This window comes from Idiotropiscis lumnitzeri, chromosome 10, assembly GCF_059441095.1.
Source record: "Idiotropiscis lumnitzeri isolate Australia: NSW breed Sydney's pygmy pipehorse chromosome 10, RoL_Ilum_1.0, whole genome shotgun sequence".
Classification (NCBI taxonomy): domain Eukaryota; kingdom Metazoa; phylum Chordata; class Actinopteri; order Syngnathiformes; family Syngnathidae; genus Idiotropiscis; species Idiotropiscis lumnitzeri.
The window spans coordinates 15,266,956-15,293,650 of NC_142400.1; the positions used below are offsets into that span (position 1 = coordinate 15,266,956).

Genomic DNA, 26,695 nt, shown 5'->3' on the forward strand with positions numbered 1-26,695 from the left:
ACAACAAATTGATGGAAAGCCAATCAGTAATTGTTAGTTCAACAATTCTTCAATTTATTTTAAAAGGGGAGGATTGGTTACAAATAAATGGCAATATCTCATATCTCAATGTTGTTAAAAAAAAAAAAAAAGTGTGTTAGAAACAGGAAGTTGACGCACATGATTTGCCCATTGAGGGCCACAAAATACGAGGTTGCGGGCCAGATCTGGCCCCCGGGCCTTGAGTTTGACACATGTGGTTTAGACGCTCCAGAAGACCGGAAGCCATAACTCACAATGATAGCAAGGAAATAGAAACTAAAGCAAAAATGTAAGTGTGTGTGTGTGCGTGTGCTAAAGCAAAAATGTAATCATTAATGATACAAGAAATGTATAAAAACATGATTAGAAATACAAAAACTGATTACATAAAGTTACTTGAGGTTAATGTGATCTTCAGCCCATCTTACAATCATGATCCTCCCTCCCCAGATCGATGAAACAGATATGATAGTATGAATGTTCAGTACTAATCAAGAGTTTGTATATATGTCTGATATATTCTCAATTTTCCTCTTATATCCCCTTTGTTAAACATTGAAACACAAAGAATACAAGTGCACTAGTTATTAAAAAGACAATTGAATAATTTTTTTTTTTTACAAAATTGCTATGTTTTAACACTGAATGCATTACATCAAATTATATTTAAAATATTTTTTTAAAGGAAAAAAAACAAATGTTGAAATGCATGTGAAGTTCATAACATCAATTTGTGTTAGAATATGGAATATTAAGAATAATGCTATAAGAATAGATAACAGATAACAGCAGATAACAGTATGTACATATTTTACATATCACATTTCAGGCCTTTTGAGGCAATATTGTCACTACCTACTGCTGTTGGTTCATAAAATTGGGGGTAGAAGGTTGTGTGTGTGTGAGGGGGGGGTGCTGATGGCAATGGGAATTTTTCCTTGCTCATGCGGGGATGAAGTGTTTGGTTCTCGAGCCGTACCTGGGAGGCTCATCCGACAAAAGGCGCACGTATCATCCGAATGTCGGCTCACTAAGCAGATATGGTGCTGACCGATTGGCTATCCTTGAGAGTACGAGAACGTTTCCTGTTCGTGCAGTACACATGTAGAGCTGTGAGGGGAACGCAGCTAACTACTGACACCAACAGTATGGCAATGAAGACTTGACCAAAAACAGGATAGGCCGTCACTACCGTCTTTCCCTGAAACAACAGATGCATACAGTTATTTGTCAGTTTTCAGCGAGCAATTGGAGATGGTCATCCAACAATCAGTTTGCACTTTCCATGTACTTGATTAATTTCTTGTCATTTGAATGCAGTAATTAAAAGAACAGAAAAACACCAAAATATTAAGGCCAATTCCTTTCTACTGAAAAATTGGAGTTTGACATAAAAGCATTGCTGGCCTGGCCATTAGCTGTGCAGGGGAGATACCCCGTGGGCCGGCATCTTTTGGGGCCAAGGTGGTGCCATTGAATTATTTTACACCGTTTTACCCCAAAGAGACCAGGCAACAATTGAGCAGGTGTGTCAAAGTCATTTTTCTCGTGGGTCACATTTTACTTATGGTTTCCCTCTGTGAGCCATGTATGATCACTTAGAGCGAAGAAAATTTACAGTTTTGGTATTTTTAGCAAGAAACACAACATAAAATGATATGGCGTGTCAGATCTAGCCTTGAGTTTGACACCAGATTTAGAGGAAGCAGCCCATTAATCCATTTACAGTATCAACGGCAAACTGAACCATATCAATCAACATATGTGGTAGAATTATATGGAAGCCCAGTCATGTTTTATAAATTAATTTAATTATATCATTTTTAATTATATTATTCTATTTATAACTTTTACCTTTGGCCAATGAAACCAGTCAATTCATGAATGTCCCTGAAGGAAATTGTGTGATATGTGTTACTTCAATGATGTGGAAAGTGAAGTGAATTTTTTCAATTCCTTTTTATACTGTACACAGACTGTATGTTTTTCTGATATTAAACAACATAATGGAGAAATATTCTCTTGGCCAGATGAGGAAAAAAACTTGGAAATTTTTAAATGTTTTTGTAATTGCAAATTTTATCCCTAGAGCTTAAAAAAGAAGAAGACAGGATGTTAGACAGTTTTTGGCGTAGATTTCTCTTGTATTGCAGTCATTTTGACTGGTGATTCATGAGCCAATACGGCCTGTGTATGCTCCTGTAAGTATGACACGATAAATGTCATTCATTCATCTCAAATGTTCTAAGCACATATTTAAACAGTTTGAGAGTTTGGAGTAATGAAGTAATAATAAAAAAATAGTTTACCAGGTCCTTGTCCCATGCTTGGTAAGTGGGTGTCCCTCCTCTGATGTAATTGACAATATAGAAGATGAAGAGGACGACTAGGAGAAGGGGACTGATTACCGCCCACATGATCTTCAAGTACCAGTTCGGACGGTGGCCAAGCATGTCTTCTATGTCTTTTTCAAACCTAAAATGAGCAAAGGATCATTTCAACGAGCGTTACATTGTTATCGTGTCATTGGAGCGACCGAAATGCATCGTCCATGGAGAACAATGCTAACATACAAACCTTTTAATTCCATAAAGGTAGCTGACAGTCAGAATCTCAATGAGGACGACAAAGAGCATGGAGAAAGACGCTCCATATTCGTTGAATATGGCAAACCAGTAATTTCCAGATGGAGTGGCAAAGGCCAATCCAAGCAGCAAAAGGATTAGACATAATATTCCTACAAGGAAAACACACAACAGACAGGTAATGCACAGCCCAAGTAAAAGAAAGACTTTGAGAGTACAATGGGCCTGTAAAGTTTTGGGCATCTCGGCTGATTAACATTTAATCGCTTAAATGTTTATGGGACTACTGTGCGTTAAGCCAGCCAGGTTATATCTGGCTCTTCAGCTCTATGGCCAATTTGGAGACCAGCAGTTGACCGAAAGAGGGTTTTAATTTGCTCATAAAATTACGCCTCCACTTCACCACCTCAACGTTTTGAAGACCAGCCCAAAATTAAATGCTCTCCCACTAGATGGGTGAAGGTAGAATTAACCCAGGCGTGGGCAAACTACAGCCCGGGGTTCACATGCAGCCCGTTAAATGTTTTAATTTGAAAATTTTGTTTTTTTTAGTGTCGAGTACTTGTTTGTATTACAAAATCTGCTTTCCAATACAGTTCACAATCTTCAATTAAGTCTGAACAAAGCCACAAAACCAGTTATAAGAAGATGTGCACACTTTAGTAACCAAATTATTTAGTGAGTTTTCATTGATCAGTACAGGTAATAGGATATTTATCTGAAAAACCAACAGTAGAACTGGGGTGTGTAGGGTTAATCCACTAAAAGTAATGTACTGTATGTTGTGCAGCACAAAGTGGCAAACTAAATAAATGTAACCAAGTCTTACCGTTTAACACCTCATCGCTAACTTTAGACAGTATCTTAAAGTCTTGTAGCGATGCGGTGATGGCAGTCAAGCTTCCCAGCATGCTGCCCAATCCAAGAAGTAGAAGCATGAAGAAGTACAGCACTGACCACAACTGAGGCAGGGGCATGTTTTGAATGGCTTCACTGTACACAATGAAAGCAAGACCAACTCCTTCTACTGCCTGAAAGAGATGAGACGCAAAAGAAAAACTGAGTTCAGTGATAAGAGTTTATGAATCCAATTTACCTTTATTCGGCCCCTTAGGGGATTGAGTATTTACGGAACACTTGCCTGAGCTTAACATTGGCATTTATATAATATATAAGTTTTCCAAAACCTTTTTTGTAATAAAATAAAAATCTCCTGGGCTGTGTTGATGACAGGGCAAAATGAAGAAAACCATATCCTGGTTGCAAAATATCCAGCTACATGTAGACAAGGCCTCAGAAATCTGGATGAGCTGATTTACCATTAAACTGAGATTTAAAATAGAAAAAGTTGTTTTATTTGGCGCTGAACCGTCATAACTTTTCAATAACATACAACAATTTTGCTTTGCAATTACTCTCAAGAACCTTGGAGTTTCCATGATAAGGATATGTCCCATCTCCAGCACAAACCAAATATTTAGGAGATTCTTCTTTCATGTGTCACTGCAAAATTAACAGTTCCTAATGCATGATTTTGCAGAAAACTAGTACTTTTGTAACTTGAATTCCTGTAATTCTTTAATTTCATACTTAACTTTATTTCAGACTGTAGATGGTTCAGAATGACTTCTGATGGGAACCAAGAAATCATCAACCATCTATTCAAACACAGGCCTTTTACTTTTCAAGAGGACGGTGGCATTCATCAATGTATGTATTTTATTTCAAAGACAAGCACATGCTTCCAGACATTTAGGTGTGAGAAATTAACTGTTGAACACTTCCACCAAGAATGAAAAGCAGCAGAGGAGCACTTTCGTCACTGGACTCTTTTCTATTTCAGGTGTTAACTATGCATTAAGAAAAACAAAGAGAAGAACGATGCAGAACATACTGTGTCGAGTTCATCATTTAGGTCACAGACTTCCAGTTGATTGCCAATTTCAGCAAACTGTTCCGGGTAAGTTGCATTGAGTGTTTTAATCCAGTCAAACACATTGTCCATGTTGATAGAGTCCTCTGCCAGATTAAAGGTATTTAGCAGCAATATGCGCGTCCTGGAAGACAAGACAGTTTGTATGTTATCCTTTCTGACATGAATCTTCATTTATTATGTGATAGTAATTTCTGTTTCGTGTGCCCCCTCTACACATTTGGAGCTCCTTTACCTTTAATCCTGTTCCTTGAGGTCGGCTGTCCCGCCAGTTTTCAGTTTTTTTTTTTTTTTATCTCTCCCTGCTGCAACACATCTGATTCAAACAATCAGATAATCGGCAAGGTCTGCAGAAGCTGGACAATGACCTTGATATTTTAATCGGGTGTGTTGCAGCAGGATCAGATAGAAACCGGCAAGACAGCAGACCTCAAAGAACAGGATTGAAGACCCTACTTATACTTTCAAGGAAGTGCCAGCCCTATCAGTTTGTGCATCTGATTACTCTAATTGCACTTTCCTAAAAATTCCCCTTATTGTTTAAAGTACAGTGGTAACCATTTGGGCTGAAAACGTTCATTGGACAACAAAAGGGTTTATTATGGAATTTATTGCGAAGTCAGCCCCAAATGTGAATGTTATCAAATCCAGGTTACAAACTCTACTAATTTTCCCATCCCTAGATTGAGCTCTTGTAAAGGTTGTTTTTTTTTTTGTTTTTTTAAAGGTAAAATTCTTGCACTTTAAGTCCTTGAAGTAATTTTAGTAAATTCTTTTATTTCAGTTTTTTTTTTATTTTTAAATGCTTTTCAATGTAATTCTATTATGCGCTGTGTAAATGAAACTGCCTTTCATTCCAAAAGTATTTAAACTATCCATTTTATTTTATTATGAAAATGTTAAAACTTTGAGTCAAATGAAAAATGTACAATTTGTTCCCATGTATAAACATGGTTGGCATAGAGGATTTTTTTTCAGGTTAAACTGAAAAGATTTTTGAAATGATGTAATTAATCAAATATAATCAGTTTGAATGATGACAAACTAAAAATAATGGGTTTGCTTTGGCTTAATAATTAACATTACTTGAAGGTAAAACTTTCATATTACATCAATTTAATATTCTTTTAAATTTATGAATGCCTAAATATCAATTTTGATGGAGTACTTTACTTTTTTCTTTTTCCAGTACAATAGTTTTTGCATGCCGTTTTGTGAACACTATACTATGTGTACATATTTTATATTTGTCTTTATTTTTTGGGTGCTTAATTTTGTATACATACTTCTGTGTTTGAGTACCATATTAAAACCGACTGAAATAACCTTTCAAATCAAATGGTGACTTTACACTTTTAGAGTACAGTAATACCCCGGTTATCGCGGTTAATGGGGACCGAGACCACCCGCGAAAACTGAAAATCCGCGAAGTAGCGGCGCCCCTTCAAAAATGCTTAAAAAAAAACTATACAGGTATACAGTATACCATATAGAATACGGGTAGAGAGAGAAAGAGAGTGAAATTCATGTTATAACAAAAAAAAACAAATTATTATTAAAACTTATTATTTTTTTATTCCCCAGCCATTATTTTTGTATTTATTCAATTACTTCTTTTTGTATTTATTTAATTACTTCGACTTTTACCTGCTGGTACGCCGTCCGGTGTGCCCTGTGAAATGAAAGGTGGCATTCTTCATTTATTTATTTATTCATTTATTCATTCATAACTGACAGCCTCGCGCTCCGCTCGTGCCCGGGCGGAAGGCGCTCCTCTTCGGCCTTAACTGCCACGCACGCCGGCCGGAGCTCTGGTACGGTCCGAACCGCGCGAAACGTCGCCCCCGATCGTGCCCGGGGAAACGTGATCTTCTTCGTCCACTCTCCTCTTCGCCCACGCTCTTCTTCGGCGCACGCCGGCCGTCTAACCGCTCCAGCGCCCCATCGTGCCGCTCGGCAAAACTACAATGCCCCCGCGGAGCAGAGCGAATGGAGAGCCCCGATCGTGCCCGGGCAAAAAAGTTTTTAATTTTTGAATATTTTTTAGACCCGCGAAGCACTGAACCCGCGAAAGGTGAACCGCGAAGTAGCGGAGTATTACTGTATTGTGATATTGTTTTTAAATTTGCCTATTTCTTGGGGGCTAAGCCCGCCTTGTCCATGAAACCTAGTGGCGCCCCTCCAGAGAGGAGCAAACTGTTATATAGTCACTTCTGACAGTGGTACTTTTCCTTCTTTAAACAGACATTTGACAAGTATGAAGCAATAACACTATTACCCAAGACAAACACCATCACCTATTCAGTATTTCATTTGGCTGTATCCATAACCAAGGTCAAACTACATTTGGATCAATCAATCATAAACAACGATGAGCAAAACATACCGCACACTCACCTCTCCAGGCAGTTCTCATAGTTAACTGTGGCTTTAAACCCGTAGATGGAAAAGGTGACGATGGAAGCAAAGATGGAGGTTCCACTGTTGATGAGTGTGACAATGAAGGCTTGTCGCTCAAAATTGTTGTTGTAGTGATTGTAGCTGGAAAACGCTATGAGCCACCCTAATCCCAAGCCTAGAGAGAAAAAAATCTGAGTGGCAGCATTTATCCACGCAGTGGGATTGGCCAGTTCTTCCATCTAAAAGCATGTAAACGTATGGGTCAACACGTACAAAACACATTCAGTTGTATATTATCCTGGCTGAAGTAGAAACATTTATGCCAACAGTATGTGAGGCACCTTCAACACTGTACTGATGTTTTTTGTTGGTCTTCGTAATAGGTAATAATGGCCTAATTAAGCCTTCCTTACCTTGGGGGTGAACATGTACGTTATGCCCTGGATGGCACCAGGAAGAGTCAGACCCCGGATGAGGTAGATAATGAGGACCACATAAGGAAATGTGGCCGTGAAGTAAGCCACCTGCAGACAGAGCCAAACAACGGAATTTTCATTCTGTCAATCCTTTAAATAAGTAATTTTGCACTTGTTTTGTGTTTGAAGATACTTTTTATTTTATTCTTTAGCTGTCGACTCAACATGAGACTGTCGCTGTTCTGCTGTTCTTCTGGTATCTACTGTACATGTGTTTGTGTTTTCATTTGTTTTCTAATTCCATGCTCATTTATATTACACCATATGGAAAGCACTTTGTCACAGCTCCAGTTGTTGTGAAATGCACTACATAAGTAAAGCCGTATTGTATTGTTTTGCAGCTTCCTGGCGGCACATATTCCAAAAGAAGGACCAGTCTCAACAAGATGTATGAAGAGAAGAATGTGAGAAAAACAGAATATCCACCAGAGGAAAATGAAGAGGAGTCATATTTATTCATTCGTGTCATGAGTTCTTTTCAAAGGCAAGGCCAATTTTTGTTTATTTACAATAGTTGTCGTGATGTTATGCTTTCACTTGAGGCACTTGTGCAAACTTCTCCTACCTTCCCAGATGACTTTATTCCATGGATATTGAAGAAGTAGGTCACCACCCAGGCCGTCAACAGACACAAAGCCTGACCTGTATGGATGCCACCATTTTCTTCAATCGAAGAAGAAATGTTCAGTGTTTCTCTAAAAAAGAAGTATTGGGTTGCAGAAGCTTTTTGGCACTCTTCTACTGGTCCAGTCAGGTTGGAATTAACTGGACAATCTGACCAGGGCAGGACCGACTGTGAATGCAAACCAGTGAAAGGTTAGTGTAAAGGCCTGAATGATCTCAGAATTCCAAGTGGAGTGTAAATTCCATATTGAGGTTAATTATATCGGGTAGGTTATTAATAGCTCACTTGAAATGAATTAAAGAGGTACCAGAAACTCCATGCATTAACGACGTTGTAGTATAGGCAAACATACACGGATGCTACAGCACTAGCAATACCTGAAATGAGAGATTATAGATTATTTCTTTTGAATGTGAGGATTTAGTTTTTTTTTTCAGAGTGATGGAGTCATACAATGTACGAAAGAAAAAAATGTCGCAGTCGACATGTAATTGCCTCGAGACAATCCCAAGACGTGAGGACAACCAATTGAAACAAATACCAACAAAAGTGTGAAAGGTTAAATGCAGAGAACAAATTTCATAAATATGCATGTGTTCATGACAATAAAGATGTTTTTCCAGACAGGTCAACATTACTTCTTGAGCGGAGTTCCTCCGACATTGTGCAGAGCATAATTTGCTGTTCTGTCGGAAAGCTTTGTCATCCATGTAGTGAAAGTGTGTCCACATGCTTACGGCTGACATGGCTCCTACTCGGAATATATAGCTGGCAAGCTGGTAATGTGCTATTGGTGCCAAGATAAAGATATGTTGATAACAAAGTTTGTGATGATGGGGCTAAATCTTTTCAAAGGGTTTCTCATTTTGCTGAAGGTAGGGTTTTTTATTTTTTATTTTATTTATTTATTTTTTCCTTGCTCTCTTGGGGGGTTAAGTTCAGGTGATGTCAATATCTGTTAACTGTGGGCATGTGAAGCCCTTAGAGACTTTATTGTGATTTAGGGATATATAAATACATTTGACTTGACTTGATACGTAGTATCAGTGCATTTTTACAAGAATTGACATGTACACATGCACAGTCCTTATATCAGTGATTGGTACATCCCGAATATAAATCAGATAAGATAGATTCTTTTTTTTTTTACTTCCTGTTACATCTGCCCCTACAATAGAACCTCTAAAGCAGGGGTCCTCAATCCTGTTCCTCGAGGGCCCGTATCCTGCAGGTTTTCCAATTCTCCCAGCTGCAACACAGCTCATTCAAATGATCAGATAATCAGCAAGGTCTACAAAAGTTAGATAACGATCGTTCAGGTGTGTTGCAGCAGGGTAAGATGGAAAACAGGCAGGACACCGGCCTTCAAGGAACAGGATTGAAGACCCCTGCTCTAAAGAGTTCAACCATATTTTCGTGATGAAATATGCCTCAAGAGTTTGAGGTTTGAATCATCATGCCAGACATTCCCCAGCCGTGGTGTCATAAATGATGATGTTATGAAGGGTATTTATTCAAGTCGGACTAAGTAGGACTTCACTGAAGGCCTAGGTGTGAAATGCGCTGCCTGCCATTGGATGATGGCAATTGAACCCAAAAAGGTTAAAACAGGAGAGTGATACATATGTCTCTGCTCTGGCTGCTTAGTACAATACTCGATGGCTCAAGTAACAATAAGCTAACATTGAAAAAAAAAGAACAGTGACCTAGGCTAATATGTTTGTTTCAAGCACTTACCCACTCCTCCCAAATACGGATTAATGGTCGACCAGGCCCCAATGCTTCCCAAGCGCATCTTTTGACCAATGGCAAGCTCCATGTAAAATAAGGGCACACCTTCAATAAACAGCATCACCAGATAGGGAATCAAGAAACTCCCTGTTGACGGAAAGCATCATTAATTTACTTGGTTCCATACACAGTATGAAGACAAAAATAAAATTTAATATCTTGTAGATGATCTTTTTTAAGCTAATTCCAAAGCTCAGATCTTTACAGATGAGCTACTTTTGCCCGTATAATGTACAATGTGTATTAGATTGCGTTTGTACCTTATCTACCACATGTAGCCATTCAATAAAGCCAGAACTTTGATATGATAAACAATGAACCCCCCCTGTGTCTTCAGAGCGATACCCACCAATGACACCCAAGTGAAAGTCAGACTGACGTTACATGCTACATTTTCAAATTTTGTAATGATGTTTATGAGCAAATTACTCATTTGTGTGCCTCTTGTTTTTTTAACTGATCCTTTAAGGCAGAGTGTTGAACTACAAATAATAGAGAGCCAAGCTTGATTGATTTTAGGAATAAGTAAATGCACCACTATTTCCTCAACATGCAACAAGCCACAATGACAAAAAGGAGAAAAATTAAGTTGTCGGATCTCACCTCCTCCGTGCATCTGGCACAGGTATGGAAAGCGCCAAACGTTCCCCAATCCAATGGCATAAGAAATACAGGCGAACAGGAACTGAATAGGTCTGTCCCAGTTGGGTCGAGCATCTTTCTCCATATTTGCGCCTCAAGTGAACCTCTTGACTTAGTTGGCTTGTCAACAGGTTGTGTGAGGCAGTTGAGCGCCTTCAGCCTTTTAACAGCACTGTGATTGGAACTTGAACGGTGGCTTGGGGTGGGGCCCCGAAGGAGCCACTTTATTATCTCTTTTTTTTTTTGTTTTATAATTGTATCAGGTATTAGGTATAGTATTAGGCCTCATAGAATGGGTTGCATCAAACAGAGTTTATTGTTACAATTCACTTTACTTCTCTATTTGTGGACCGAAAAGTGAAGAGGAGGCAGATGGCAAGAGTTGAGGTAGTGACCAGAGTCTAGGAGCAATGTGAGGCGGGCAGCAAAAAGGTGAGCATATGAGTTAAGCAGGGAAGGGGTTGGCCAGGCAGGGGGGTCCTTTGGATGCGCAGGGAAATGGAGAGACTTGTGGAACAAAGCTGGACAAGGGGCTCGGCAGCTAGCCGTCTGAAGGCACTGGTGATGAGAGATAAATTATTCTGCAGGGAAAAATAAGCAAAAAAAAAAAGCGTAATACAAATGCAGTTATGTAAGCCAATGTACCCCTTGTAGAAGCTGGAATCATCTGCATGAAGATCAGATTGGTGCCCTCTTGTTTTTGCCTTGGAAATTTCCTTTCCTCTCCTTTTGGAATGAGATGACCTGGAAGGACCTGGAGGATAGATCATTCAAATTCCAAAAATTATAAGGAAAGGTGTCTAGATACAACCTTTAAGCCACAATTAGCAATGCTATTTCTTACCAACCTTTACGAAAGAAAAGGATACATCACCCACAATCCATTACAGCAGCAATATTTTAAGCAACAGGCCACTGACAATGTTTACAGACTATGCAGAGATGTTCAAGAGTTTCATGCTAGAGACTTAATCATTTTTAAGATCATGTTGAAAAAATGCAACAAAATCTCATTGACAAACAGTCTCCCAAGTCATCCATTAGAATAACAACAACAAAAACAATGCTACGCACATGAAACCTGTATTTGATTCAGGATTGAAATGTGAACCAAAGCTTTGTTGAAGCTTCTGTATCTTATTAATTATTCCTAATTCATCTGCATTTTTGACACCAAGTTCCCTCAGAATCTTTAAGTACTAGCTACGCACTGATTTGAATAGGAAACCTGTCTGGTCATTGAAAAGAGGAGTCTCCAGTTCTTGCTTGAGGCAAGTAAATGCAACAGTACACAGGTTAAGCTTTGGCTTTGCAGAATGAATGCACTGAGCCTTGAAGTTGTTCATTCATGGTTTTTGGGAAGCTATATCATTGGCAACCATACCATGACCGTGCCCAGTCAGCCTCAATGGTATGTCATCTCTACTCAGTTTCTTGGCTTTCTTCTCAATGGCCTTTTGAATATTTTTTATTGGATATAATAAAGGCTAGATCCTTTACTCGCCGCCACTGCTTATTGCAAATGACACACCTGTTGGCTTGAAAATTTTCAGTGTCCTTGCCCTCCTGGGGGTTAAGATTAGAAATGTCATTAATATTTGTCAACTGTGGACATGTGAATCCCTTCTGTGATTAAGGGCTATATAAATATATCTGACTTGACTTGAAGTGAACATAGGTCACAGACGGTGTAGTGGTACACTCGCCTGTCTTGTGTGTGGGCAGCATGGGATCGGTTCCCGCTCTGTGTGTGCCCTGCAACTGTCTGGTGACCACATCAGGGTGTAGAATGCCTTTCACTCATAGTCAGCTGGGATAGGCTCCAGCACCACCCCGCGACCCTGTACAGGAGAAGCGGTGTGGATGATGATTACTAAGGTAACAAGTAAAGTTTTACATGAAATGTTTGAAGACTGATCGCAGTTTTATGAGTGACGTGAGGCTTGTTCACATTAAGCGTCCCGGTCTTGTGGTTATCATACAGTAGGAAGTAGGTTTGTCTAAATAAATCGCAATAAAACACTATCAACACTGATACACCGCAGAACTTTTGAGAGTCCTCATTGCCTCACGTATTAAGCAATAAAATTCAGATCGTGGCTTTGTCGTTGGCCTTTTTTTTATGTCGCCCTCACCTACGCCACTACGTGAATAGGAAGCTGGATTAAACCTTTTTCTAAGATAAACCAACTTCGCTCTCACATTTATGAAGTCGGTAACTGAGAAAATTGAGTCGCGCAGTTACCATGTGAACAAAATGCCGGTTTCGGTTCATATCGAAAGTCGGCGTAGGGAGCCTGACCACGGTCAACAGAATCGACGCAGGAATGGACAACATCGGGCACAAAATTCCCGCAAAGGCTCATGGATGAATCCACTCAATTTTTCTTTTGCACCAAGGACCGCTTCTGCTTAAGGGCATATTTTGACGGACCGTACATGCTGTGGCGCAACGACACGAAGATGTCAGCAGCCCCCCTGCACGTGTTCGTTACCAAGGCAACAGAGAGCCAGCCTATTCAAGTCACCCGCCACAATGTTGTTTATAGGCGACTATGCACCACGCCGCAACTTCAAAATAAAAGCAAAATAAATACTCAACCTACCTACCTACTTCGACTTTCTTTTTAAGTTGGCCCTCAGCTCTGACACATATATGTTGGCAGAGTGGTAATACGCAGCAGTAGTATGGGGTCTTTTCTGGGATCCATAAACGGATAATATATTGCTATAACTTCACAAAAGCTGCCTCTCTCTCTCACAGTTGCAGAGGAAGTATGAACTTTAATACAAAGCAACATAGATTAAACGGAGCACTTTTATGTAACAGACATGTATTCCATACAGAGAAAATAATTTTTTAAAAAGTCACTAATGTAACTATTTGAAACCCACTTGTTTTCAAAAATGTTCTATTGAGTACACAAAACACATTTGAAAAAATGTTTCATTTAAACTGTGTTCATATGAAGGTTTCCCAAACATGAACTTGACAAATGTATTCAACTTAACTATAGATGGTTTTGTGGAAATATATACCATCATGTGGTATGTTCCACCAAGGATGAGGCATAATGGACTGTGTGGGGGTAGAAAAAGGAAAAAGGGAGGGGGGAAAGGAGGAAAAGGCTCCGGTTCAAAACCCAGCGTGGGTGTGGTTTGATCCTAAAGAAGTCTCTGTCTCGAGTTTCCATGTTATCGCATGTTGCAAAATCTACTACATACTGTTTCTCTCAAATATTTTAGTTTTTTTTTTTTTGAGGGAACAAATATATGGTTTAAATTAAGTATTAGTTAAAATACCACACTCCAACCAAAATTAGCATCTGGAATGAGCGTGTTACTATTACACCACAAAAAAAAAGAGAGAAAAAATATCAACAATCAGTAAATACAAACTTCTATTCAGATATGCGCCCAAAGGCAACCAATTGACTCGTGAGCTATCAGTTCTACAATGACTGTGTGGATGATATCAAGTGCATCGGGTTCTGTACTTCTAGTTTGAATAAAGTTTCCCCAAACGCAACTTCATACTGCAATATCGCTTTGTCAATTTTACCCTTGATCACCCTGACTTCAACAACTTCTTTGCAACCTTTGTTGTCATAATTGCCGTGACCCATGATCTCATGTGACGTCTGCACCTTTTGCATTGCTCATCATGTCACCATTCACAGTGCAGAAATAATACAACTTACAACTGTGTCCCATCTCTTTGTTGTAGCACATCATGTCCTTTCTTGAAGTTGACTATTGCACTATTTGATGTAGCTGCTTGCGCAGAGATGTCCTGTGGGAACAAGGAAATGTCTATCGCCTCTCTCAGTGCTTCTTTATCCTGGTGTCCGTTGTTGTACATCAGTCACACCTCTCCGTCTCCCCTGCGATCTGCGACTCCATTGCATCTTGTCCATCAGCCAATTCCACATAGTATGGCACCACATTAATCAGCTCATTTTGATCTCAAGCAAACCTTCTTAAAATCCTTGATTTATATCAATAAAGCAATATCGGGAAAGCAGAAGAAGGCACAAGAAGTGATTTTTCCAAACACAGAGTTCAACTAGGCATCTGTTAGACATGACCTGTAATATTACACTAGTATACAGATTGAAGAGACCGATGGATACCATAGTATCAATCTAGGTATCCATGGATCCAGTCATTATCTATCTACATTAGTTAATTAAACCTCACTCCAAACCCTTCACTGTACCCCCCAGACTCTAAAGAGAAATTGACTTGAGTTTTTGGCTTAGTTTAATTAATTTACTAAAAACAAATACACTTAGTATTCTCTTCAAAAAGGGTCATTGCAGAGCTTCTGTCCTTACATTTATTTTTCTTTCACCGAGACATGAAAGCCGGTATGGTTGTGGAGCTCGCCAACTGACATTGACACTCCCAAAGCGACCCCGGCTCAACATGCCGCCCCGCAACGCAGAATGTTATTATATTTAAAAAAAAAAAAAAAAAAAAACACCTCAATGGTGCATTTATGAGGTGTTTATCTGAAATCAATGCCCACTCGCACGACGACTCCACAGCACAGAGCCGCATATGTGGACGATAAGAAGCTGTCCTGCTAAGCTCTTCTGTTTAGTGACCCAAAGCTAATTGCTGCCTTTAGCAGCGCTGTTACTTTTAACACCATCGCAGCATCAGGTAGACAGGCAGGGTTACATCCATGCCTACCTGCAGCGTTCATGTGCACATTCTTGTTCTTCCTCGCTTCAGCCTGTGTAAGTGGAGAAGCGATGGACACAGTGTTTTTGATTTTGTGGAAGTGATCATATAAATTCACATTTGAGGTAAAAAAATCCAAAATTCTGCGCAGAACCTATTTATACTTTCACAAGTTGAAGTGGACAAGAGTAGTTATGAACATTTGAATTTTGGTGGCGATTTGTCACCGTTTTACACAACACTGACAAACCAAGCAATATTCCAATGGCCTCCCTGCTGTTACATTAGACAGATGAGATGGAAAAAATAAGGCAAGCTCCAAAAGGGGCATGTCAATTTGTCATCTCATCACACAAAAGCCCTAAAATAACTAGTGTCTTTTAGCGGGTTGAATTTTAGTACTGATGTAATTTTTACATGCACAAGTGCCAATGTTCAGCTGCATCAAGTGCCCCTTTGAAGTCTGGGAGTGTCCCTAAAATTCTGGAACGTGGGGGTTTCATGAGACTTAAATCTATAGATATCCATTTGGAATACATGTCACACATTAATGTGAAATTAAATTGCGTAGTGGATCCAGAAATTGTTGTGACTGATGTTTCACATCAATTTTACAGGCTACTTTGAAGGACCTTGGGTTTTTGCATTATTTTCTAAATAAAGCCTAAAAAGTAATTTAATCCGAACTGGGCTTGAGATTTAACACGTTTGGAGCCAGTCCATCAATAGAAATGTTGTGAGTTACAGCATGTTTGTTGGGCAATGTGCTCATTCAACAGAAGGAAAGGCGATTTCGTCTTTGGGAGAACGCGCACCGGTAGACATTATTTCATCGGAAAAACTCAATTAAGGGTTGCTCCACCCAGAGTGCTTCCATTTCATCAAGGTGTGTCGCATCTATATCTACAAAGTGTACAACTGTGCGCCCTTTCTTGCACATGAGAAAATATGGCCTTGTGGTGCCAAGTGAAAGAAGCAGCAGTTATTTGACAGGCTACGTTTTACATTTTTAGTTTTATGAGCGTGACACTGTTTGAACCTCTGTATTTATCACAACAGACTAATGTTAATTGTAAAATGATGATGTGCTTCAATTTATGAGTAACAGAAGAGTCTTCTAATGGGAAAGGAGAAGTTCTAAATATGTTTGTTTATAGTACATTCAACCTGATTGTGACACTTTATATGTTAGAATGATCACTGACTGATTACACCTGATAAACTCACCAAAATAGCATTCATATGAAAGAGAAAGACCAATTAGATATGTGGATTAACTATTCAAGTAGGCTACTGTATGATGGTTATTAAATGCAACATTGCTCTGAGCCTCAGCCATGAGTGTCTGGTCCTGAAAGCCACACTTGTGAAGCGGGCAGTGCTTAAGAAGGGCCAAAGGAAAGACATCGAAGGCTGATGTTATGACAACTCGCACAATACAGTAACATACATCGACTATTCTGCCATAGGTAAAAATACTTAAGTTTTGATTGCCACTTTTGAGAAGTAGTTATTTAACAATGTTGTGAGTAGAACTGATTCATAATTCGAAGCTTGTCTGTTGCTGTTTAACTTAAGCGTAATTATTGGGATTAGTAATCAGTACGGTGCGGTACAGCTCGACACCACCACAAACAACTATTACACTCGGACAGTGCCAATCCAAACTAAAAACTCACTCAAGGCAGAACCTTTGATTTGTTATTGGATATCAATGTTGGCCAAAATGTAGCGGCTGGTCAGTGTGTGTTGGCATTTGTTGAAATAATAATATATGAAAAGGCAAACTCAACATATAGTAAATAATGTACAGCTTTTCTGACTTTCAACCCAATGACTGGGACAAAAGTGAAATTTTGTGTAGGTCCCACAGTTGTCCTGTAAAAACAAGAACAGTGACATTGGATAAGCGCTAACTCCAGAAGTTCAGTGTAAAAGGCAGCCTGAGCCAGACTGTCCTGTCTATGTGTTGCAGCTGTGTGGATAGCAGCAGGTCCATGCACGCAGTCTCAGTTTTGCGCTCCTTGTTGTAAGTGAGGCGGCCCTACAGACTCCCCACCACCCTCTACTTTCCCCTCTCTACTAGTAAAGGCTCCAGGCCTGATGATGATGTTGCTGGGGGTAAAGCGATGAATGGGCAGAGGATGTGGTGGTGAGATCATTCGGGCGGAGCTGCTTTCCACACGCACACATTCAGTCCAGCTTTTCTTTCTGGACCAACTTTGGAGCATCGACAAAGTCTCGTCCGTTGAAGAGGATGAGGCCGCATGTAACAACACTGGCCGTTCCCCAGAACAGGACATAAGCAAGAGTCTCTGTCCATGTGTCACCTGCGGAGCAACACCAGGATTACTACCAAGTGAGTTTCTACATGTACTCAATTGTTTTTCGCACTTCCATGATGATTTTCTTACCGGCCATTAGCAGGCAGATGATACACATGGAGAATGCTACCACCATGATGATGGGCAACTGAGGAAAAAAAACAAAAACACGATGTATTAAAACAAAGAAATAAAAATTTTAACTATACGTTAAGTTGTCGCAGTCTTACCGTCAGAAATTTCCAGTCTTTGGGGTCACGCAGTGGAGTGGCCAAATCAGCTTCATCCACAGCAAAGTTACCAAGGAACAGGTCTATGGAGTCCTGTGTTAAAATGTAAATAAATAAAAATGTACAGTATATTTTCATGTGACCTGTCGTGGCTTAGATCAGTGACGCATTCCATCACAAACTTTGAAAGCAATATCGCGGCGCTTCACGTGTTTGCGTGTGCATGACGTTAAAAGTGTAACCTGGAATAAACTCTGAAATGACCACAATAGCAACGGGTGAGTGTTGTGACTTCAAAGTTCGGCTTTGGGTTTAGAGCTTTATCAAGCCTCTAAATCACAGGTTTATGAGGATTACTCCTGTACTTTGGTCACCACATTGACACAAGAGTTGGAAATTCTGGCACAAGTCGGATTCAATATACATGTAACTCAGGGGTGGGTAATTAATTTTGCAAAGGGGTCACATGAGAAACTGGAATGCTTGCCAAGCCAACATGTTAACCTCAACGTCTATATTATTTTTAATCTATTCATAAAAAGCATATTGTCTTGGTTCGATAAACTGCTATGTGTATGTCGAAATGAGACCAAGTTAATAATTAAAACTTTGTTTAGACTATTAATTAAACTATAATCTGTACAGCTCATCTGAAATAACACAATGTGGCCATGTGACGATTTAGAATTAAGCAATCACAGTCAAACTCATGTTAAATGGGGGTTAGCACAAACCTGCCACCGTTTAAAGTGCTTATGATTAAGACCAAATAAAGGTGGGAGCATATGTACAATTTCTATAAGGACACACAGATGCCCCACAATATTAATTTTTCTAAAATATTTCAGCATGCTTCTGCAAAAAGTGTACTTTTGTCATCAAGGGGAAAGGGTTAGGTGTGTGCTTGATATTAGTTGATGGAGATGTTAATCATAAAGAACCTAATTATTTAAATGACATTCTTACAGTATTTTCAAGTATGTAAACAACAAAAATGACTTATTTAAATAGAATACAACAATTTAATTTTGTCGCAAAAATAATCTGCACAAACAATATTTCAGAGCCAATGGATGTCTCACACACGCCAATTGAAGCTAGGTCCGCCACTGCAAATAGTGCACAGAAGTTCTACCTTAGCTTGCAATTGATATGTTAGCTTTGGGAAATACCTGTGTGACTTTTTCATGGATGCTTTGGAAGTTCACGGGAGTTTTTTTTTCGCACAGTGCCAACATCTTAACCTATAAATGGACTACGAGCACTCAATAGCTCATTTACACTGTGCAGCACGTGTTTACGATGGCCTAGAAAAATGATTCATCCGTGAATGTTACTTGGCTATCACAATGTGATCACAAAAGTAGCTCAACTATTGAAAAGCTATTTCATGTTGAAACTAGCCCATCGCTACTGTTTTTGCTTGCAAGCATAACATTCCGTACAGAGCACTAGCTTACTAGCTCTTGTTAAGGAATGAAAACTGTATTGTGAAACCTGATTCACAACATTACAATCGATGTGTTCTAAGGAGTCTGAGCTGATTTTGTATCGACGAGTCTACTATGGGATACATTTGTAGCTTTTTCCTTTACTAAAGTATGTTAGGTTGAAGGGGTTTATTGATTCCAAACTAAATTTGAAACAGAAGCTGCCTAATTCAATCCGCCTCTATCTGATTTTCACTTCAATTTTAATTCAATAATCTGGCTAAGATGGTTATTTACACAGTCATTGCTACTGTGTGGCCCCAATGTAAAACAAATACTGTGTAAATGACAACGTTTACACTTGCTGGATAATTTGGACATACTGTACCTGTCGAAATCCATCAGAGAAATTATTTTTGTAATATCGGATCATAGAGTTCCAGCCGTCCATCAGCAGCCCCCACTGAGTTCTTTTGCCCGTCCTGAAGAGATAAAAACCCAATCATGACTTAAATGTCTCCAGAGGTTTCATCAGAAGCAATTTGGTTATGGTATGATGCTATTAATTCACACCTCAACACGCGCAACGTAAAAGAAAAATACATATGAATATTCGTGCTCAACAGGGAATAAATAAAATTCAATTTGACAAATGGATAAACTTTCTATTCGCATCATCCTATTGTGATTACACTTAATGTTTGATATTTTTACATCTGTGAACCACAGCAGTGAAGTTTTTGGATGGCTGTTTTTATTATCTGACCTGGTGAAGTCGGTCTTCAATGCTCCAGTGCCTGCATATTGTTTAGCACATGCATCGGCATTGTCAGCCCAAGCTGCAGGTAAACAAGCAGGGAAAGGAGGTCAAAAGCAAGAGCAAATTATTACCATTAGGAGTTGAAGAGAGTGAATACCTCTGCAATAGGACACAAAGTGAACAACAACAAAAAGCATTTTGCGATAGACACCTCACCATTTTTGTACATCTTTTCAAAGTCTGCTTGATCCTCAATGCGCTGGTTCACGTGGAGGACCCCCATTTTCTGAGGTTGACACAGCGAAGAGATAAACTACAGGACTTATTTGTTCAATGGCATTCATTGTATAAAAAAAAAACTTCATCATTTTTATACAGTTTTGTGTAATACTGCCATCTATTGGAGAATAACTGTTCCCTCCATTAGTATCCAGACAGATTTCAAAGGAAAACCATCAACACAGTATTTGAGAGCAGCAACATGAGTATAGTACATTACAGTAACATATCTATCATGTATGTCATTCACATACACTGCTGAAAGAAGCATCCCCAGTTCAGTTGTTTTGAAAACTATAACGAGTGATTGCCGCGTGACTGTCCTACCTGCAGCTGTGCTTGTAGTGAGCGTCTGGCCAGCAGGCTCTGGATGACATTTGTTCGGTCCAGACAGTCCATGCAGTTGCTCCGAAACGTCCCCTCTTGGTTTAACATCACCTTTCCATCGGAATCCACTAGGAAGTACCTGTGCTCCAAAACCACAACGTTATTTAAATATGAGGCCAATTCACTATGGCATTAAATCCAGGCTATAGGTTTTGATGGTTTGAAAACAATAATAATAATAATAATGATACCGGTAATAAAAAAAAGACAAAGTTTGTCCCTGCCCCATATTTTAATTCTTACAAACAAGTTATTTGCTAACTATGTTAAAAAAAACATTTGATCACAGGTATTTTTTTTCCTTGTCTTGGTTCTTGTTTTTTTTTTTTTTTTTGCCTTTAGACTTAATTTGGTATCGCAGGCGTGGTGTCGTGATTGACATCTGCCCAAGATCTGTGTTCGTTCATGCTGCCTTTAAGGAGCGTCATGACTCTCAGTCCATTGATAAACCCAATCAACAACCGGTACAAGGAGAAGCTCTCTTACAGTTTTCAAAAGAGATGCACTTCCATTTAATCATTCGCAGAGGTGGCATTTCATTAACAAGTTGCCGTATTGCATGTGAAGAAATGTAGCAGGGTGGTGCATAACATCAACAAACACACACTAGCTTCATGTCTACAACTTAGTCAAGAATTAGTTCACAGTCTTAGGCTTACCTATCTGATCATCTCACTGGTTGTGAAACTATGTTTGTATAGGTTAATATGTTAATAAGTACTGGGGAAGAAATGTAGAATGGCTCACACAGATACATTTTCCAAAATAGGCACATAACTCAAGATTTTCTTGGTTGTTTAATTTCCCACTTCAAAATTGGACTAGTGTTTGAAATATTTATGTGCAAATATAAAGTAAATTTTCCGTAACATTTCAATTAAAGACACAGAGGAAGACACATCAAATGTTGCTGAATTGTAGTCAGCAAACGGCACGATCCAACCAGTTGGGTGCAGTCAGTCAACAATTCATGTCCTCAGTACTCAAATGTTTGAGCGTTATTAAAAGGAGAGGTGCAAGAACACCATGGTAAACGTGCCACTGTGCCAGGCGTTTTGGAACATGGGGTAGGTATTCAATTTCAGAATGAATGACATTAGTTACCACTGTCCATCAGGTTAAGTATATATTTGTTTTGGTCTTATTAAATCTTCATTTATTTTTTGTAAAAGTATATGTGGACTGGATTGAGCACCTTAGTTGATGAGCTCAAACAATTTCCCGATGTCAAGTTGTTATAACACTTTTGCCGAAAAATAAAAGCAGAAACAAACTGACCCAAATTCCTCTTGGGTTTCAGCAACCATGTCCAACAAGATGTGCAGACGATGCCATCTCATCCGACTGCACTCTTTGTGGAAGTCAAATGCGATGTACCTGAAGAAAAGCAAGCATTGTTGAGCCATATGTGAAGATGAATGCGTATAATGGGTGACTACAAAATGGCTGTACTTGATGGTGCCGTTTCCTAAGCTGACCACCATCTTTTCAAACGTCTTCTCCAGTGGATTTTCTGAGCCTTTCTGGTTGATCTGGAAAAAAAGGGGTAAAAACATAAGTAGCCTCATTTAAAGAGTCAAAAATCATAAATTACTTTTGTTTGACCATGACTTTGTATCTGAATTTGTTTTTTTGTATTCTAATTTAGGTGAATTTAAGTAAGTTTTAAGCGAGTATGTAAGTCAAACATAAAATACCATCAACTTTATCACCAAGATTATTATTGAATTTTACCATCTTACCAGATTCAAAATGACTTGCTTCCCATAAAGAAGGATCTGTGAGTCAAAGTGTCTCTGGAATCCATCCAACTAAAACAATAAAAAATGGAAAAAGACAAACCAAATAAGTAAACTATCAGGTTGAGTGTATAGTAATGCAAATTGGTAGTTTACGTGGTTGACTGTTTTGCTGATCTGTGGTCTTGGCTTGTACTTGAGGTTGGGCCTTTGAGACCAGTAGAAGGGTATTGAACCTCTTGTCTGAAAATGAGGTAACACAAAGAATGAATAAATATTCCTACATTTATCCCACCATCCATATAACTGTGCACAGTACATGAAACAAATGTGAACATTATTTTGGGGGTGTATTTACCATATCCTTGACTTTTGTACTTCTTTTATCAAGCAAGAGACATCTACAAAAGTAGCTGGAGACCACGATTCAAGACCAAAACCACCCGCAAAATCCTCTGAACATACGTCCTTGAGCAACACACAGACACGCCGAACTGCTCCCCGGGCGCTTAAGTAGCTCCCTGCTCCAGTGTGAGTGAATCTAACAGTGTGTGTTTGCTGTGACCAAGACTGTGATGGTTCAAATGCAATGGTCATAATTCATGCACATGTACATAAATGACAAAGTTGAGTCTTCTTCAAATAGTGCACTTGATGAAGCATCACAAAGTCTCTCCAACAGGATTCAGCACCTCACCTGAACAAAGGAAGCCTTAGCACTGTTGTACTGCACTATCTGCTCGGTCTCCACGTAATTAGCGGCATGGCCCTCTGAATCAATGCCTGGCAACAGAAAAGTTACAAACATTGTGGTCCCATGAAGCTCACTTGAAAAAAGAACTTGAGTTAAAGCGATGTTAGGACATCACAGAAGTAAAACGACAGATGAGTTGTGATTATTGGACGTGAAAGTGGCCAACTTTCTAAGGGTCGTCTTCTTTATGGCAACATTAATACACCAAAACATGACAGATGAATGTGATGACACTGGCATACAGTACACTGTGGGTAGGAAGAGTATTGTTACCTCTAACATAGTATCGGACACCAGCTCTAAAACAGCTCCTTCTGGAGATGATACACCAGTCAAAAAATTTCCCGTTGATGCAGCTTGACTTCATTATGATGACTGGTCAAAGTGTGTTAAGAAAGCATAACTAAAAGTCATGAATCAAAGCTCCAGGCCAAGGATGACAGATCTCCTCCTACCTGCTGCCTAAGTGACTTGGGGTGAAAGGAAGGGTACACCTTGGAGTGATAAGCAGTCTGGACAAGTTGTCCATTCGCAATCTCACAATCATATTGACAGTGCACCAAACAAATGAAATAAGCTCGTTACTGGTTCATATGGGGGCAAATTGCCAGGCGCTCATCAGTGTCTAAGGGGAGCAATAAACAGTTTCTGTTATACAACAATAATAAAAGGATACATCCATGGACAACAGGGTACACAAACTTGTGTAACTGTAAAAAAGAAAGAAAAATATCTATGCAAGATGAATGACATAAATCTTACGTTTATATCCTATAAGAGCAAGTCAAAACAAATAGTCTTACCTCAGGCAGTGCAATGAATTCCCTCAACAAGTGGCCATTCCAGACAAAACGCTGATCTGCCTGTAATTAAAATTAAAATAAGACGTTCTGTTACACACCTGTTTCTTCAAATTGTTTAACATAGCTATTCCTTACTGACACGAGGATCTACCTTTGAGAATTTACCATTTACAATACAAGTATTGTTTGAAACCATCTGAATTTTGTGTTCTTCCGATTCCTGCTGTCAAATGGGGGTCTGTCGACCAGACCAATCAAAATAAAGGTGTGCGTCTCGGTCCACCCTTCATGTAGAAATCGCAGTGGTTTCTACACCAATTAATGTTAAAAAATAGTGCACAACAGACTGGCTATGTGTGGAGCCTTAAACACTTCTAACATTTTAAACATACAAAAAATGCATGAAAGCAGACTGTACTGTTTGGTGGAAACTGGTGGTTTTTAGATTTGTGATGCAGAGAGAACCAAAACTCAAGCAGATGACCCACTGGATGTGCGCATAAATTCAAACGTGAACTTGCTCATAAATTCTTTAAAAAGGTCAGTGGAATCTCATAAATCCACAGAATGACTAGACAACATGCAGAAAATTAATTGCCTCACACACCCTCTCAAGAAGGCTCATCTCCTGAAATTCAGGACTGGTGTTGGCCAGCCGTTGCAGAGTGTGGGTCAGGTCGTAGTCTGTTGCAAAGTAGAAGCTATCTGTGTGCAGTACATTGTTGATCATGGACAAGAAGGTCTTGTTGTCAAACATCTGTAAAAGCATGACTAGTGAGCACCACAGAACACAACAGATGCTTTTTTTTTTTTTACCATGTTAGGCTTGCTGCAAAATCTTTAATAACCATGTCAACAGCAATGCATGCATTATTTTCCATCTATTTATGATTGATAAGAAACAACGGAAATCATAAAATGCTGAACAAAAAAAAAATCGGATTTAAATTACAATAATTGCAATCAAAGACGGCCATTGCACCTGGTTTTCCGTTAGGTGTAGTATCGTCTTCTTATAGGAGATGATGTCAAAGTCCAGAGCCTTCCACACAGCATGGCCCAGTAGGTCTCCCACCTTCTTCTTCTTAGTGATGACAATCAGGTACATACCTAACACAATCATGAATGATGAGGATATCAGGATTGTCTAAAACCAGTGAATGGACAGTTTACAACTTAACATCCTACCTGCCACCAAGCGTATTGTCCCCATGAGTCCACATATTGGCCTAGTCTCAGCAGATGCGGGAATGTCCCTCTTAACTGTGGACGATTGAGGGGAGATCGAAGGGCAGTAGTAAGTGTGCAAAAATCCAAACGTTAATATCTTAATGCCATTTCATTAGTGAAGCTTCATTTAATCATGAATAGTGATCTAGCAAATGGCTGGTTTAAAATGTTAACAGAATGAATGTCCTACCTGTGAGCGTCATCTCAGTTGACACCCTATCGATGGACAACACGTCCACACAGCCATCGTCACAAGCCTCGATGTAAAATTTATCAGCTGTAGTGCGCCTGTAACGGACAGAAAAAGAGCTATTAACAACTCGAGCTCCATTCTCGCAAAAATAAAGCAAATGAACAGAAACAAATTAGAGCATTAAGGAAGGGCAACGTCTGAGGCTAAAGCGTATTTATTAGCTAAAAACAGATGGCGCCATTCGACAAAACATTTCAATGTATCTTAAATCAGTTACCAAAGCCAACAAAACATAACACCGATAAATAAAACTTTGTCGAATGTCAAACGTGTTTTCATCGCGGAACCCGTGACATGCGCTTTAAAACTGTACACGGCTATATGTGGTTAGATTCAACCCGCTACACACAAACAGATGCATAATTGTCTAACACTACAAAAAGCAATGTGGTGCTGGCAGAACGTTCCCAACACTTACAAGTTAAAACTCTCATAGGTGCTCGCCATCTTTCATTCAGTGCCCTCGCCCGTGACGTGTCAGCCAATAACGACAACTTCCGCCATCAACATTGGGGGCTCATCGTTACTGCGCATGCGCCAAACGCATTTAATGATCAACTCTGATGGCTCATTCGCACCAGTTTCTTGCCGATTTTTATCCATGATCGCGTTTTTAAAAGCGAGTGCCCCTGTTATTAATGTGGTTTGCATGCATTGCCATCTTGTCAATCAGTCAAAAGTTTTATCCCCTAGTTAAACCTCGACAATTAGTGACTGGGCAAAATGACATAGCGATGCATGTTCCAAGGCAAAAATTACTGCTGACCAACAACATAAAGACTTACTTTAGCTAAAGAATACAATAAAATAAATAAATCTAACTGAATAAATCGCAAGTGTTTTGGGGAGAATATTCTATGGACTGACAAGACAAAAGGGAATTTTTTGGGAAGGCGTGTTTGTATTTTGTTACATCTGGTGTAAATATAGCATATCCGAAAATGAAAAGATTATACCAAATATGGTGGTGGTAACGTGATGGTTTGCGACTACGTTCTCCTTCAAGATTTGGCTGACTTGGTGTGACCCACAAATTCTGCCCTTTACCAGAAAAGCCTGAGGGATGAGCATGATTGCTCGTTCAGTGAGACCTCAGGATGAAGCACACTTGAGGTCTGCTGCAGGACATATGTCAACTTGTGAACGGCTTTAAAAAAGAAGAAGGTTTAGGAATGGCCTATGGTCAATTCACTCTTGAATACGATTGAAATGCTGTGTCATGGCCTTAAAAATGTCGTTCATCCTTGCAAACCATCTAGTGTTGCTGAATTAAAGCAATTCTACAAGGAGGAGTGTACAAAAATATCCCCAAGAGATGTGAAAGACTAATTTCCAATTACAAAA

The 26,695-nt window shown here is 39.3% G+C and overlaps 2 protein-coding genes across 2 annotated transcripts; both read right to left on the bottom strand.

Moving 5' to 3' along the window:
• Nucleotides 1–1,051: 1,051 nt before the first annotated feature.
• Nucleotides 1,052–10,558, bottom strand: LOC148329475 (sodium- and chloride-dependent transporter XTRP3A-like). Its single transcript, XM_088306359.1, has 11 exons — nt 10,435–10,558; nt 9,778–9,918; nt 8,326–8,417; nt 7,981–8,208; nt 7,353–7,463; nt 6,937–7,178; nt 4,501–4,663; nt 3,436–3,637; nt 2,599–2,758; nt 2,331–2,496; nt 1,052–1,222 (listed from the first exon to the last, which is right to left on the bottom strand). The coding sequence occupies exons 1-11, from the start codon at nt 10,556–10,558 to the stop codon at nt 1,052–1,054; spliced, it is 1,800 nt and encodes a 599-aa protein (XP_088162485.1).
• A 5,737-nt stretch (nt 10,559–16,295) lies between these two features.
• On the bottom strand, nt 16,296–25,898 carry sacm1lb (SAC1 like phosphatidylinositide phosphatase b). Its single transcript, XM_088307556.1, has 20 exons — nt 25,770–25,898; nt 25,289–25,386; nt 25,057–25,131; nt 24,851–24,978; nt 24,476–24,625; nt 23,869–23,928; nt 23,742–23,775; nt 23,339–23,440; nt 23,009–23,094; nt 22,468–22,554; nt 22,315–22,383; nt 22,025–22,104; nt 21,851–21,949; nt 20,513–20,651; nt 20,123–20,192; nt 19,913–19,985; nt 19,535–19,628; nt 17,717–17,809; nt 17,577–17,634; nt 16,296–17,492 (listed from the first exon to the last, which is right to left on the bottom strand). The coding sequence occupies exons 1-20, from the start codon at nt 25,796–25,798 to the stop codon at nt 17,356–17,358; spliced, it is 1,761 nt and encodes a 586-aa protein (XP_088163682.1). The 5' UTR covers nt 25,799–25,898; the 3' UTR covers nt 16,296–17,355.
• Between the last annotated feature and the right edge of the window lie 797 nt (nt 25,899–26,695).

Excerpts from the sequence above, each read along its gene's own strand:
- LOC148329475 (XM_088306359.1), bottom strand. The coding sequence starts at position 10,558 with ATGGAGAAAGATGCTCGACCCAACTGGGACAGACCTATTCAGTTCCTG. Across the intron at positions 2,759-3,435 it reads TAGCGATGAGGTGTTAAACG|GAATATTATGTCTAATCCTT; the intron begins GTAAGACTTGGT and ends TTTTCCTTGTAG. Across the intron at positions 1,223-2,330 it reads AAGCATGGGACAAGGACCTG|GGAAAGACGGTAGTGACGGC; the intron begins GTAAACTATTTT and ends CTGTTGTTTCAG.
- sacm1lb (XM_088307556.1), bottom strand. The coding sequence starts at position 25,798 with ATGGCGAGCACCTATGAGAGTTTTAACTT. Across the intron at positions 22,555-23,008 it reads CTAAGGCTTCCTTTGTTCAG|ACAAGAGGTTCAATACCCTT; the intron begins GTGAGGTGCTGA and ends CCTCATTTTCAG. Across the intron at positions 19,986-20,122 it reads TGAAAAGATGTACAAAAATG|CTTGGGCTGACAATGCCGAT; the intron begins GTGAGGTGTCTA and ends GTTTACCTGCAG.